The following is a 15490-nucleotide window of genomic DNA, read 5'->3' on the forward strand; positions in this document are numbered from 1 at the left end:
AGCCAAGCCGATCTACAAGACAATGTACAAGCTTGTAGCTTGGCTATTTCCTGAGAACGTTCCCTGATTATGACATGCCCAGAATAGGGATGGCAGGGTTCAAGTTAAATGTATACACTGTACATTACACTTAATGCAGATCACATGGATTAAAGCAAAAATAACGACCAGGACATTTTGTATGGCAAAGTCCTACTGTGTGATATGTGAAATGGTGTGAAAGGAACGCCACACATGCGCGGTTTACTAAACAATTTACCCAAGATGTAAAATGATGATGTTTTAGTGTTCCTGTTACTCAACATACTATCAAACAGGTGAAGACATCACAGACAGAGGTTGCTTATTGATAGGGCTGTCACGATTACAAAATTAAGTTGATGATTAATTTGATAGCAGCAGATATGACATCACTGACACATTTATTATTCTTTTATAAATACATTTAGAAATAGTTGATCTACAAGCTTACAATAACGTGTTGTAAGCTTGTAGATCTGCCATTTCTGCTAAAAAAATAATAATTATGGCCTATACTTACTCAAATAATCTTAAAATAATAACCGTAAATAAGTCTGTTGAGAGCTTTTAGAACGGCCATTTCCGCTGCGCTCAACCTTCTTCCATAGAAGACATGCTGGCTTCTATATGGAATCCAAATGACTGACATCGGTCACGGCAAGGGATAACTGTAAAAAACTTTACCTGCACTCTTTCCACATGTTGTATATAGCCAGCTCCATGTCCTCTGTCTGGCCAGGGATGAAGCGGAACTCTGACACCAGGTCCAGACCATGTTCTGATGGGTCACAGTCACCCAGCTCAGCTGAACACACACACACACACAATGACAAAACATTCAACACACACGTTGTGTGTCTGTTCGAGCTCTTTGCGCCGTTGGGGGAAAATGGTATTGGATAATAAACAGTGTCTATAAATATCAAGAGAGGAATTGGTGTAGTGTCAGCACTAATCATTAATTATATTCTTGGAGGTTATACCGTATGAGAGGACCTAGACGCAAGATGGAGAGAATGTGGAAGGGAGAGGAGTGGAAGTGGAACTGAGAGAGAGAGAGCGAGAGAGCAACAGAGAGCGAGAGAGAGAGAGAGACAGACACAGAGAGACAGACAGAGAGAGAGAGAGAGAGAGAGAGAGAGACAGAGACAGAGAGAGAGAGAGAGAGAGACAGAGACACAGACACAGACACAGAGAGAGCAAGAGACAGAGAGAGAATGAGGGGAGATTAGGGGGCCTTCGAAGAGGACTGGGCACTAATGAGCTGGCATTTCCCCACAGTCAGTCAGTGTGTGTGTGTGTGTTCAGTCCCATTCCACAGAAAATTGTCCCTCTTCCCTTGAAACCAATTTCCCCCCCCCGATATGCCACAATTCCTACTGACAGAAATTCTCCAAATGTTGCATGTCTGACTCCGAGTACAGGAAATATCTGCTCTTAACGATGTCATAAAAAGCTTGTTAATTTTGGTTTGGAGGAGAAAGCCTTAGTTATTACTACCACAACACTGTTAGTCCGCTAGACGTTGCTATGGAGACGCTGTGGACCACTGATTTTGATTGGGGCCCGAAGCGGATTGGACAGCTTGAACATCTGCCATTTTTGAAGATTCTTTAATTTTTTTTTATAATTTAACATAAATCTTTTCCCTCTACCTACAAGCTGACACAACAAGTTGTGAGCTTGCAGATATTTTCGTCGAGCGACACTGACACACAGCTAAGTGTAAATAAAATCAGGTTCAATGTTGCCGGGCATTTGGGGAACAAATACAATTCCAACCCCATAAGCTGACAGTTGGCCAATATTGTTTTATGGTAGAATTTAGTTAGCAATGAAATATTGAATCACTCGAGGCTAGAAATAGCCCCAGAAACCTCAATATTACAAACAATAAATCTTTTTCTTTATTTAATCGTAGATACAAGTTGGGAAAATGGGCAAACAACATTAAAGCAATTTGCCCTTTAGTGACCCATCAAAAATTGGCCTCGACATTGGATATCGATTCAAATGCTTAACACCAGCGATGCAAGCGAGCGAGAAAATCTCATTAGAATACATGTTTTTCAATGAGACTGTCCTGACCCACCGCGAGCTACAATTTATTGGTAATTTGATTGGTTCAGGCCACATAATGGCCGACGCTCCATATCAGGACAGTTTTTCACGGGATATCACCGTCGGAATGCTTGCTCCTGGCCTGTGCAGATGAGGTGTAAGACAGAGGAGGCCTTTAACTCTTACCACACCCAGTCTTTATTTCCCCCTGATGAGAGGAGTGATAATAGGACAAAGAATTTAATAAGCCATATCAGCCCTCAGAGTGTGTGTGTGTGTGTGTGTGTGTGTGTCGGGGGGGGGGGGGGGGGGGGGGGGGGGGGTGTCACTGAGCATTGCTTACCCTGCAGTGAGAAGGCAGCAAGTTCCACCGCCGTCTCAAATGGACATTCTAACCTGAACACACAAAGACACAAGTCAGTCACACAAACAACCCAAATGTCTATGTCTCTCTGCATGCCCTTCTTTCTCTACCTTCACCAAAACCACAACAACACTAATTCCATTGTAGTGAAAAGTTAAGTTAATATTTCCAAAGACATGGCCTTTCCATAAACATGCAAGGCTCTTACAGTAGTGTGGGGCACTGTCTAGTGATGCAACAGATATAGTCGAGGAGTTGTGAGCTTGTAGAATGGCTATTTTCACAATGTTTGCCGCAAGTGACTAATTCCTGCGCCAGTTGCCGTGGGCTGCCCTGCGCCCACCCAACAGACTGTATCAAATATGATTGACTGACTATCATAAACGATACAGAGACACATCCAACAATATCGCAGACACGGTTTGTTTATTTTTGGACCACAATTATTATATGAGACAATTTAAGATGACCCCATGTTATTCTCCAACTTCAGTGAACCAGGGGATGAGCGATTGCATCAGGACTCTATACTAATAGTATAACGCTTTACAAACCAACACTATCATCTATATTATTTAGCGCTTGTTGTACAACTTCAGCATTGGCTGTCATGCTGTGGAACAGTGCAGATACATTTTCTTCTCTCGCAGCTCGCGCTGTCATCCTGTCGAGAATGGGGAGACGGGTGGGCGTGGGGGAGTGCACGGCAACTGGTACGAGAATTAGTCACTCGCTTCTGGGCCGCTTCCCCACTTCCTTCACAAGTTACTGTAGTAATTAAGGCTCTGTTCCATTTAGTGTACACTACAAGACCCCCAAAATGTGTACAAATGGAACCAAAATGTCTCCATTTGGTTCCATTTGTACGCTCTCGGAGTTACAGACCCGTACAGGGCCATTTGGAAACCACTCAAGGACACTTTGAGTGTACCAGAGTATTTCCAGTGAGCCAACACGCACAATAGCAGCACCCTGACTCTGTTTGACCACAATGGAACAAAGCCTTCATTAGTATCATCGGTAAGTAGGGAACGGGCCCAAGTTCTTTCCAAAATGGCGTGTGTGCATGGAGTCCATTTGGTATTTTACTGTTGAGTGAGAAAACAATGTTGCACATTAAGCTCATCATATGGGGACGCCCCAAAACAATCTGGGGACCCCCTGGGGTCCTGAACCCCAGTTCCGGAACCACTGATCTGCAGTACTTACTTGCCGCTGAGAAGGTCTTGCTTTAGCTGTAACACGAACAGGTATCTGCCACAAGAGAATGGCTAGGTTAAGATACATGCAAGCAATGACACATTAACATAATCAGCTGAAATATAATGGATGGAAGAGGGGGGAAAAAGGGAGAAAATGCTCTGTTCCAACACTGTAAGTTTTCTAAGCCAAAGCACCTATACATCTTCAATGTGAAGAGATAAACCGACCTCACTCATAGCATTTTTTTATTTACGTTTCCTTTTCTTTACTTACAAGCAGAAAACCAAATGAAAACAGGACTTTCTTCAAGAAATTATGGTTTCTTGAATACCATAATTATAGGTTATGAGATCACCTATAGTCCTAGACCCCATGTCAACAACAGAAAAATAATAATACAAATGCCGTAACGCCACCAATCACTCTTAGGTTTTTGAACAGTGTGTTTGAATTGAACAGAATTGCTATTGGCATGCATGTGACACTGCAGTAGGGCAATAAGTTACGAAAAAACACAAAAAGTTAGAATACAAGGATGTTTCTGCCCAACAGGGACGCTATGCATACATATTACATGCTTGAGTGTAGTCGTGTGGCGAGTGTGCGCTCAAGACTGTGGCCCTCATTTATCAACCGTGCGTACGCCAAAATATGGGCGCACGCCGAAATTACCGACATTTTCGGCATTTAACATTTCCGGCAAAGCTTGAAATTGAACTTGAGTAGGACAAATAGTCACTATTATTAATTAATTAAGGAAGGATCAGCTGTTTGCGATCACTTTATAAATGCCGTGGAGACGTGGGTGTACTACGAAACCTGCACTCGAATTTGTGGCAGATTTTACACTCGATTGATAAATGAGGGCCTGTGTGTGTGTGTGTGTGTGTGTGTGTGTGTGTGTGTGCCTACCTGGTGAGCTCCTCGTGTAGGTTGTTGGGTTCTGAGGAATAGAACTTGACTCTCAGGTGTAGGCAGTATGGAGGACCGACTGACAAAAACAACATGGATGGATTGGATAGACAACATTTGAGTTGTGTCGATACAAAACAAAAAATGTTCAAGTAGCACAATACAATCACAATATTTCTTTTCATGTGGGGTCACATGTCACATTTTGAATATTCATCACGATATCGCCCACCCCTGCGTGAGTAACGTACGTAAGTAATGGGCAGAGGAAATAAATAGGGAGATAATTACGTTTAGTCAACATTCAATACAGTGATTTTTGGTAAACTGGCAGACAGAACAATGACATGCAATAGAACACACTTGCTCGCACATACAGTATTAGTACAGACAAGAGTAAGTTGAAGTTGTCGCTCAAGATACAATTACAACAGTGAGAGAGAGTGTGTGTACTGTGAGTGACTGAGTGTGTGTGTATGGGGCAGGTACACTTACTTTTGACTTGCTTTTTGATGCTTTTCGTGACGTCCAGCCAATGCTGAAACAAGACAAGTGTGATAACATTCATTCATGAGAATTATTTAGCAGCAGTAACAGACCGTGCAGAGATACAGTACATTCATGGGAATTTAGAGACACACACACACACACACACAGATTTTTTTTAATCCAAATCTACCCAATACCCTGAGCTTCTGTATATACGGCCAATGAGCTTGTAGAAAGTGATTTTTCCGTGTTGTTTTAAGTAACTCCTTTGGAAGCTCAGGCTCTGTGAGGCATGAACAATGTCAAGGAGAGTGACTGTGTGTGTGTGTGTGTGTGTGTGTGTGTGTGTGTGTGTGTGTGTGTGTGTGTGTGTGTGTGTGTACGGCAGGGCTGTCGCAGAATTCTGACTCTCTCCCCCACATTCCTTACTGCAGCCCTCCCCTCCCTCTTGTGGCCTCTCCTCCCCTGCTTTACTTGCCATGTCCGTCCATCTATACCTGCCTCCGTCTCACTCTCGTGTGAGAATGAAGCTAAATAAAATCTCCGGACAGAAAATGTCATGATGATGTTTAAGCCATTATCGATGGTGTTGGTTGTTCTACATAAAGAAATCACAGATTGAGGCTTTAACCTTTTTGCTTTCATGACATGATTTCTGAGACCATTCCCGTTTCATGGAGGATGTGCATCTGAACATGTACTGTCTATCATTTCATGGTCATACTCTTTAATCTTAAAATAACTCTTTTAATCTTAAAATAACTCTTTTAATCTTAAAATAACTCTTTTAATCTTAAAATAACTCTTTTAATCTTAAAATAACTAATAGCCGAAAATAGCCAATCTACAAGCTCACAACACGCTGTGAGCTTGTAGATCTGCTATTTTCGGTGCACGACATTGCTTTCATAGAAGACCAGCTGACTTCTATGGAAGTCTCTCCCTCTCCCTCTCCCTCACCCCCCCCCCCCCCTCTCTCATCAGTCCAGCTCTCCTCCCTCCCTCCCTCCCTCCCTCCCTCCACGGCCCTCACAGACTATCAGTATGATCTCACTGGGACGGTGGGCGGACACACAACTTGAAAGCACTTTGCCTTCCATAGCGTGGAGGCTGACTCCCGGAGACTACAATATTCCCATGAGCAATCCCTTTTAGGCTGTGAACTGCAAGGTAAAAAAATCTCTGGCTAAAAATCTCCCACCAAGGAGCTGAATGGGGGAGAGGTTTCAAGTCTAAAGCCAAGGCTAGAGAGAGTGATAGAATGCACTGGTATGCCATTTGATGAGGTTGAATAACAAATGCAGCTGAGGCTGTAGCACAACAAAAAAGAAAATATTGCGAAATAAATAAGTTTTGTGTGTTGGTCAGAGTGTGTACTGTACTCCCCTCACACCCCCATGCTCAGTTCAGTTTAGTATTATTGAATGAGAACACAATAGCAGCTTTTCAGTACAACATGACACATATCAAAACTAGTACCACATCATGTATTGTCACACGTAAGTAATAAATTATAGTATGATATATTATCTTGTTTGTATGTAAATGTATAATGTTTGATATATTTAAACCTAATTTATATTTTGACGTATCTGCCATTTTCACTGTGCAGTACACCGGCGTACGAGGGCCTAGGCTATTTTTAAGACCGTTTGCTTATAGTGATATGCGCCAGGGTTAATGTGGTTAATATTTCCCTCTGGTCTTATTACGTTTGCTTTGCAAACACAACCTTGCAGGGTTTCCTGCACAATGTTGTTGGCATGGCGCTGCGCCATGCTTGAAATAAATTGCGCCATGCCAAGCTTCCAAAAAAAGGGGGATAGTGAGGGGGATAGTGAATCATAGTGTGTGTGATATGAAATGTCCAGTACCTCCCCAGTGCCTCCCCCAGTGCCACCCCAGTGTCTGCCCAGTTTCCGCCAAGTGCCTCCCCAGTGTCCCCCTGAGTGCCTCCCCACTGCCTCCCCAATGTCTCCCCAGTGGCTGCAGTTTCTCCCCAGTGCCTCCCCAGTGTCTGCCCAGTGCCTCCCCAGTGTCTCCCCACTGCCTCCCCAGTGCCCCCCCCAGTGTCCCCCCAGTGCCTCCCCATGTCTCCCCAGTGCCTCCCCAGTGCCTCCCCAGTGCCCCACCAGTGCCCCCCCAGTGTCTCCCCAGTGCCTTCCCAGTGCCTGCCCAGTGTCCCCCCAGTGCCTCCCCAGTGTCTCCCCAGTGCCTGCCCAGTGTCCCCCCAGTGTCCCCCCAGTGCCTCCCCAGTGCCCCCCCAGTGCCTCCCCAGTGTCTCCCCAGTGCCCCTGCAGTGCCTCCCCAGTGTCCCCCCAGTGTCTCCAATAGCAATACAAGAGCAATAATACAAATTAATCTTAATTTATTAATCAAATTAATTAATTAATTAATCAAGGCCTTTTCCTGCAGGAAACACTGCCTTGCCCCTCACTCTGCCATGGCTCTTCAAACCACTTTTAATGTTGTCCACTACCTTTTTCCACTGAGGAAAACTAAGCAAAATCCCTACTACTAATTGACAAAAGCCATTATGGAGTTCGGTCCGGAGGAGCTCTTCGCCAGGGTCTCATCGCGCGCACACACAAAAAAAGTCACATTTTCCACAAATATTAAAATCTAAATGAAAGCTAAGCTATGATGACTAAAACTAAGACTAAACTAGACTACGATGTTGGGAGGACTAGTGGAGAAGTGATCCAGTAGAACTAGCCAGAAATGCCATCTGGGAGAAGGATTTGGAGATAACAGCGATTGAAAGAAACAGATAGAACGGGTGTGGGTGCGTGCACAGTTCAAGATGGCGCGCTCCAGTCTAGTTGACAACACCTGCTAGCAATCCAATGCTAACGTGAGTAGCATCACGACTTCATCAATCAAAAGCACACAAAAAAAGACCAATTGACGAAGATCTCCGGCAATGTGTTAGCGCCGGATTTCGAGTTTGTGGACCTGCTACTTTTGTGTAACGCTGTAGTATGATCTAGTAGGGCGTTGATTTAAGAAAAGGAAAAAAAACACACAAAAATAACCGAACAAAATGTTAGAATATGAAGATAAGAGGTTTCTGTCCGACAACGACGACATGCCGGGTGGTACATCTTGGCGTGCCTATATGGTGAATTCCTTACCGGCACTTGTGCAGAGTCCATGAAGCGCAGTCCAAAGTAGTCCTTCTCCACGATGTCCAGGTGGTACATGATCTGCTCGAACAGCTCCTCGCCTTTGGCCTTTTTCTGAGCGGATACAAAAAAGAAAATGTTTGTTTTAACATTTTTACTAGAGCAGTTCTCAAAATTTGGAACCCCTGGGGTTTTAAAGATGCATTTGTCGACAGTGTACATCCATCCAGATTTCTTGTGTGTGCACACACAGCCATGCTGCCCAACAGTGCCACCCCAGGTCAACCAGCGGTGCTGCTGTACTCAAACGGACGGACATATATGTGTTAGTTGGAGTGGTTAGGCATCGCTCAAAAAGTCACAAAAGGTAAAGAAAAGGACACCCGTGTGAAGTGAGGGGCGCTCTTATCATCGTACATCATCCATTCATTATCAATGGGAATGCCTAGCACCCCTCAAAAAATACCATAAAAAATAAGCCCTGCCCCCAAGGCAAGACACTAACACGCTATATTAACTATACTTTTGCTGGGGATGTGCATCGCGGCCCATCCCATAGGAGCGAGTGTTTGTATAAGAGGCTCGGTCAAACCAGATACACCGGAGGATTTGGACATGTACAGTAGGGCGTGTTCGGAAATGCGCACCGGGAATGTGGTCAGTTTGTTGAGTGTGGTGGGCGGTGACGTCACAGAGTGCGTTCAGTGTGCCTTATTTACGAACGACCGCAGCTCACACAAATCACACCGGCCAACCCCAGCTTCAGGGTAGGGTCACAACCCTAGACTCCACAGTGGTGGGGCGGGTATACCTGAACGACTTGGCAACCTGACTGTAGAAAGTAACAGTACAGTAAAGAACCTGGGGGTTATTGATTCTGAATTGAATTTTAATTCACACATTAATCATGTTACCAAGATTGCCTTTTTTCACCTTAGAAATATTGCACGAATCAGAGCCTATTTGTCCTTGGACGATGCAAGAACGCTAATCCACGCCTTTGTTTTTTCTCGGCTTGACTACTGCAATGCACTCTTTTCAGGACTGCCTAAGAAAACGACTGACAGATTACAACTTATCCAAAATGCAGCAGCTAGAGTTTTAACTAAGATGAGAGAACATATTACTCCAGTTTTGGCATCACTGCACTGGCTTCCGGTTGTTTTTAGGATTGAAAACAAGTCAATTCTGTTACTTGTCTATAAAGCTCTCAATGGTCTCGCACCTCCGTACCTCCGTGACTGTCTACCTAGATATATCCCTAACCGCCCCCTCAGGTCCTCCAATGCTGGCCTACTTGAAGTGCCTAAAAGAATGTGTACAAGAAAATATGGTGAGGCAGCTTTTTGCTTCTACGGCCCAACAGCCTGGAATAAACTTCCATTCGAGCTCAGACACGCACCCTCTGTAGACATTTTTTAATCTCAACTCAAGACTCACCTCTTCACCCTTGCTTTTAGTTGAGTTTTACTATGCACGTTCCTACCCTGCCCTGACTGATTTGCTGCATGTGGTGTTTTTATTTGTTTTTATTTATTTTATGTTCTTATATTCAATTTTGTTCTCTGCCATTGTTCATTTTAAATACTTGTGTTTTATTGTATTTTATTTTTGTGTCCTGCCCTGTGAAGCACTTTGAGCTGCATTTATGTATGAAAGGTGCTATACAAATACAGTTTATTATTATTAACCCATTCTGACCTGAGATCAGATTCATACGAGGTTTCCGCCGGACACACACTGGTCTGATGAACCCATTCTGACCTGAGATCAGATTCTAAAAATGTCAGTCGCTCTTCGATTTTTCAAAAATAGCAGACCTACAAGCTCGTATCGCGCCACTCGGTGGCGCGATATGAGCTGTAACGGTACATTAGTGGAAACCTCATGTTTAGGGTGTAACTAATAGTATGTTAGTGGAAACCTCATGTTTAGGGTGTAACTGTAACGGTACGTTAGTGGAAACCTCATGTTTAGGGTGTAACTGTAACAGTACGTTAGTGGAAACCTCATGTTTAGGGTGTAACTGTAACAGTACGTTAGTGGAAACCTCATGTTTAGGGTGTAACTGTAATGGTAGGTATCCTCTCTGTCGGGTGGAAACCTCATGTTTAGGGTGTAACTGTAACGGTACGTATCCTCTCTGTCGGGTGGAGACATCATGTTCAAACTGTTACTTTTCAGGATTCAAATACAAAGAATAAAACAATGCAAAGTAGCAGATCTACAAGCGTTTCTAGCTTTTGATGCCTTTGTGTGACACTGTGGAATGATGAAAACAAAACAAGTTAAATATGTAGTTAGGAGGTTGACAGGAGGAGAAAGTCTTGAAGTGATTCAAGTTTGACAGGGCGTTTCCTCTGTGGGGGAAACTGCTGTACCAGTCTCCGCTTGGATCTCTCTCTCTCTCTCTCTCTCTCTCTCTCTCTCATCCAAAAGGCCCCAGTGCCAAGCACAGCGGCAGGGGGTTGCCGTGGTAACAGGGGTTGAAGTGCCCCAGACAACGGCAGCAGCCGAGCGCAGAGAGAAGTCTAGTGGTGGCTGTCCGGGTCACGTGACCATCTGTCTGGTCATGTGACCATCTGGCACTACACGGCAGGACAAGTGGTTAACTAAGATCTAATGCTGCCTTCTTCCCTCCTCAGTCTCTACAGATGTCTTCACTACACCTCCTTGTCTGTGCAACGCATCACCACAATGGGACACAATTACAAACATATGCTTTTCTCTGTTGCAGGCGCATCTACACAAGTGGTTCTCAAACTTTTGCCTGTCAAGGACCCGCGCGTTGAAATATATATAATTTGTTGCTGTCGGGAGAAATCCACCTGTTTTTTTGTATTTGTTTGCCTGAATCAGTGCTATTGAACATTTTACGTCTGGGTCCACCACCTCTCATGCAAGTAATTGACCCTACTGTATATACACAATACCTTTTATCTTAATAATAATAATAATAAAATACAATTTCATGAACATTTTGGAGGGACAGACCAGACCAGACCAACCGACCGACAAAAAAGAAAGAAAAAGAATAGCCAACGAATAAACGGATAAAGTGGTTAAAATTATTGTGACACTATATTACTTTTTGAGGACCCCCCTGGGTTCTACACACAGACACTTCCCTGCTGACTACTCTTCCACCTAAACTCTGCAGAGGGCAACAGTGATAGATGAGTGGATGGTACACACACGGGTAGCAGGCCCCATGCTAGTTGGCGCAGCTGACAAAGCATCCTACAGCCCTACAGTAGCCTGGGAGGGAGCATACAAAGGGGTCATTGTGTGTGTGTGTGTGTGTGTGTGTGTGTGTGTGTGTGTGTGTGTGTAGAATTATTCACCAGAGGGTTTGCAGCCTCACCCCCACCAAGACAACCTGCTCCGTCTGTCTTAGTGTTACTCGGGATATTCAGGTAATCTGCTGGTCGTTTTAGCTGAGAGAGTTGGTTATACTGTACCATAGAATAAAGTCTGCACTGGCTAGTTCTACTGTACCATGTTGTCTTGTAACACATTGGTTCTCAAACCATTCTAACCACGACCCCCCCCAACATAACAACATAACATGTCATTTTTGTAAGTCAGGATTCAGAATGCATTTTTAGAATCGGCCTTTAAATTGTCACTATACGATTGTAATACACTTGCACTGTATGTTGGTTTGTTTACTGTCGAGTGAGAGAACTCAGAAAACTCATTTGTTTTATGGTCCACATAAAAACCCCCCTTGTTCTTAGGACTCCCGACCGAACCCACAGGTTGAGAACAGATACTGTCCAACCTGCCAGCTGGGTAGGACAGGGAGCCTGTTCAACAGGGAGTGGGAGACTGAGGCCTTGTCCACACGTATCCGGGTAAACGGATAAACGTAGGTTTTTATATGCGTTTTGGGGGGGGTCGCCCACATGCAAACGCGTTTTTGATCCATATAAACGCATCTTTTGGAAAACTCCTGCTACAGTGTATTTTTTTTTAAACTCCGCCTGTGTGTTCCCTGTGTGGACAATGTAAACGGAGTTTTGCATGGGTCTTGCCATTGGTCATATGGACAGAGAGATTAAAAAAAACGTGTCGTATGGACAGAGAGATTTAAAAAAACGAAAACGAAAAAGCTACGTTTATGTAGGTGTGGATGAAGCCTGAGCGAGGGCCAGTCAAAATGTCTACACATGGCCCAGGCCGTAGCGTAACGGTCTGGGCACCGGACTGGTAATCCAGTCGCAGTGTGCCGCGGGTTCGACTCCCGGACCCGACACGGCCTTTACTGCATGTCATCCCCCCATCTCTCTCCCGTTTCCTGTCAGCCTACTGTCTGTCCCTTCAAAAATCAATAAAAGGCGTAAGCCGCAAAAAAAATATCTTAAAAAAAGAAAAAAAAATGTCTACACATGACACAGAGGCACTCTAGTAGTTCTCAAACCTTTTCGTGCCAAGGACCCACAAATTGATATTTGGCCACCCGTGGACCCCCATCTGAAAATGTGTTTTGTCAGGGACCCGCCCCCCAGAAGAGAAGATTTATGTAAAAAGCAGCACGACACAAAGTGACACGCTCTGTTGACCTGCCACATTTTGCATTTTTATTAAAAAAATTAAATGCTGAAAAGTAACAGTTTCGGACATATGAGGTGCACAACACAACTGTGTGTGTGTGTGTGTGTGTGTGTGTGTGTGTGTGTGTGTGTGTGTGTGTGTGTGTGTGTGTGTGTGTGTGTGTGTGTGTGTCCAAGGAGGACCTCACAGGCTCCCCAAACCCCACTTTGAGAATCACAAAGAGAAGAGTCTTGTTCTTGTGATTCAGCAAACAGACGACAACAAGGTGATTCATACAACAACAAGGCCTTTAAATGAACCATCTCAGTTATTCATCATCAGATACGAGGCTCATTCTGTGGCCACAACTCCTGTATGACTGCCTTTTTATGCTCCCATACTCCCAAGACAGACGGATATTTTAGACGTTAGAGTAAGTGAATCACAAGGCTATGCACGCGTGTGTGTGTGTGTGTGCGTGTGTCTGTGTGCGTGTGCGTGTGTGTGTGTATTTGCATTAGCATGGCTACTGACTCACTGAGGTCTCCCTAGGAACCAACCTTGGGTGGTCACACACACGCACACACAAGCCCAGTAAAACATGTCAAGGAGCTTCATTCAGTTCCATTTTCTAGTCCAATTATTTACAACCACTTGAACATCTTTCACAAGACGCTGCCATTATGGAGCCTTAAATAGTGGAACGTTAGGGCTATTTAACCCCAATGTACAAGCTACAACCCTCTGCTTTTTTATGGGGGTCGGCAGCCAAATATTATACATATCATTTTGGAAGGTCCTTGACATGAAAGAGTTTGAGCACCACTGATTATACATAGCAACATAAGGTTTTCTGAAAACTGTTAAGATTTAACAATCGCTCTGTCTGTACTCAACAGTTCAGAGTCAGAGACAAGATGGGGGTGGGAATGACACACACCTTATCCGTTCCTCCCAAAGACTTAGCCTATCTATATGTGTTGATATGATAAGTGTGTTGGAGACAGAGATAGTAGAAGCATGAGGCTTTAAAAGCCTAAAGCCATGCAGTGAATCCCAGAACACCTCATCATCTCTTTGTGCTTCAGAGGTCCTAGTCTGCCACTGGGTTCATGCTTTGCTCTAGTCCAGCGGTTCCCAAACTGTTTTGGCCATGCTCCCCCTATTACCTCCTGACCTAGCTGACGCATCCCCCAACGCCCGCCCAGTCAGTCAGTCTATATATATATATATATATATATCTATATTAACAAGTCTAAAGTTGTCACGTGCGAAAAAGATGTGCACATAGCCAATGAAAAGATGTGCGCATAGCCAATGAAAAGATGTGCCACTAGCCAATGAAAAGATGTGCCCATAAAGCTCTCAGACCCTCCCTCTTTGGCTGCTGTAACGTGATCTCCCCTATGGATCTCTGCACTCCGCAGAGAAACCTTACCTATAGTCACCTCACCATTTTGCTTATTCCTTCTAAATCTCTGCATTTAAAATATAGGTCAGAACAGTCAACACGGCATTGACCAGGGTTGCCATATTGACTGAGAGGGAAACAAACAACCAGGTCTATGAAAATGTTAACAGGCCAGATCAAGTCAGAAAATAAATCTAGAATAAGCAACAATATTGCTGACTGTCAAACATCATTGTCCAATGTTGTTTTACAGCAGTGGTTCTCAAACATTTTCATGTCATGGACCACTAATATTCTATATATATATATATATATATATATATATATATATATATATAGTATATATATTTACTATATATACACACCGGTATATATACAGTGTACACAAACCGTATATCTAGGTGTGCCCCGAGATTTTTAGGCTATGAAAAGTGTGCCCTGGGACAAAAAAGGTTGAGTTAAGCGGTGCCCAAAAGGTAGATCACGATCTACCAGTAACGTCAGATCAGGGGTTTTGTCGGCCAGCGCCAAAAATTCTCCCCGACAGCATAATCGGAGCAAATACCGGGCAGTGTGTATGAGCCATAACGTGTTGACTACACTACACTACACTAATAAGGACACATAATAATAACTAATAACCCATCCGTTACTACATGTGGAGTCAACTCCCACAATTTCCTTCTTCCCATAGTGCCGCGGCAAAGTAACTCTGGGATGAGCGGCCGCGAAATTCTAGTATATATATATATATATATATTAGGGATGCACCGAAAATTCGGCCACCGAAAATATTCGGCCGAAAATGGCTAAAAATGTATTTTCGGCCTATTCGGTTTCGGCTCAAATAAGCCGAAAAATATCACCGAATAGTAGTAGTGGTCCTAAAGTTGTGAATCGAACTAAACTGCGGGAAAAACACAGATGTACAAGCCCAACGCGCTGTGCATTGCGACGGGTAGATAGCTTGTAGATCTGCTACTTTCAGCGCAGGAAGGGCGCATGCTTATGGCGCTCTTGCATCAGCGCAGCAGTCACAACACAACACAACACACGGGCAGCAGTCACGGAATGCTTCAATGCACAGGCAGATCCGACACAACTTTATTGCATACATCTGTGCTTTCATCCAAGCTTCCATAGCCTTTTAAATCTTATTTCCCATGCACAAGCAACGTGATATCAGCAGCTCTTCCACCCGATCTGTGGACGGGTGGTGTTGACGAGGGAAGCTATAGCTAGCAATAGCATGGGAGCTAACGTTAGTTTTAACAGTACTTTCCATCCGTTCCCCAACACGGTAACACCTCACACAATGATACTGTATCGTTGCGTCTGCCCATGTTTAATGGTCATGAAGGGTTTCAC

General features: G+C 44.1%; 1 protein-coding gene across 2 annotated transcripts in view; it reads right to left on the reverse strand.

The window, feature by feature from the left end:
- Positions 1 to 15490, reverse strand: part of epb41l5 (erythrocyte membrane protein band 4.1 like 5) — a 70811-nt gene that overhangs the window by 44929 nt on the left and 10392 nt on the right. For both annotated transcript variants that reach the window (XM_083777483.1, XM_083777482.1), the window contains exons 3-8: positions 8185 to 8289; positions 5057 to 5099; positions 4562 to 4640; positions 3656 to 3700; positions 2426 to 2478; positions 706 to 826 (exon numbers count right to left, since the gene is read on the reverse strand). In XM_083777483.1, the coding sequence (XP_083633609.1) occupies positions 706 to 826; positions 2426 to 2478; positions 3656 to 3700; positions 4562 to 4640; positions 5057 to 5099; positions 8185 to 8289 (446 nt within the window). The remainder of the gene's footprint in view (positions 1 to 705; positions 827 to 2425; positions 2479 to 3655; positions 3701 to 4561; positions 4641 to 5056; positions 5100 to 8184; positions 8290 to 15490) is intronic.

Source organism: Protomyctophum parallelum, assembly GCF_964188405.1.
Source record: "Protomyctophum parallelum genome assembly, chromosome: 11".
In the NCBI taxonomy this organism is placed as follows: Eukaryota; Metazoa; Chordata; class Actinopteri; order Myctophiformes; family Myctophidae; genus Protomyctophum; species Protomyctophum parallelum.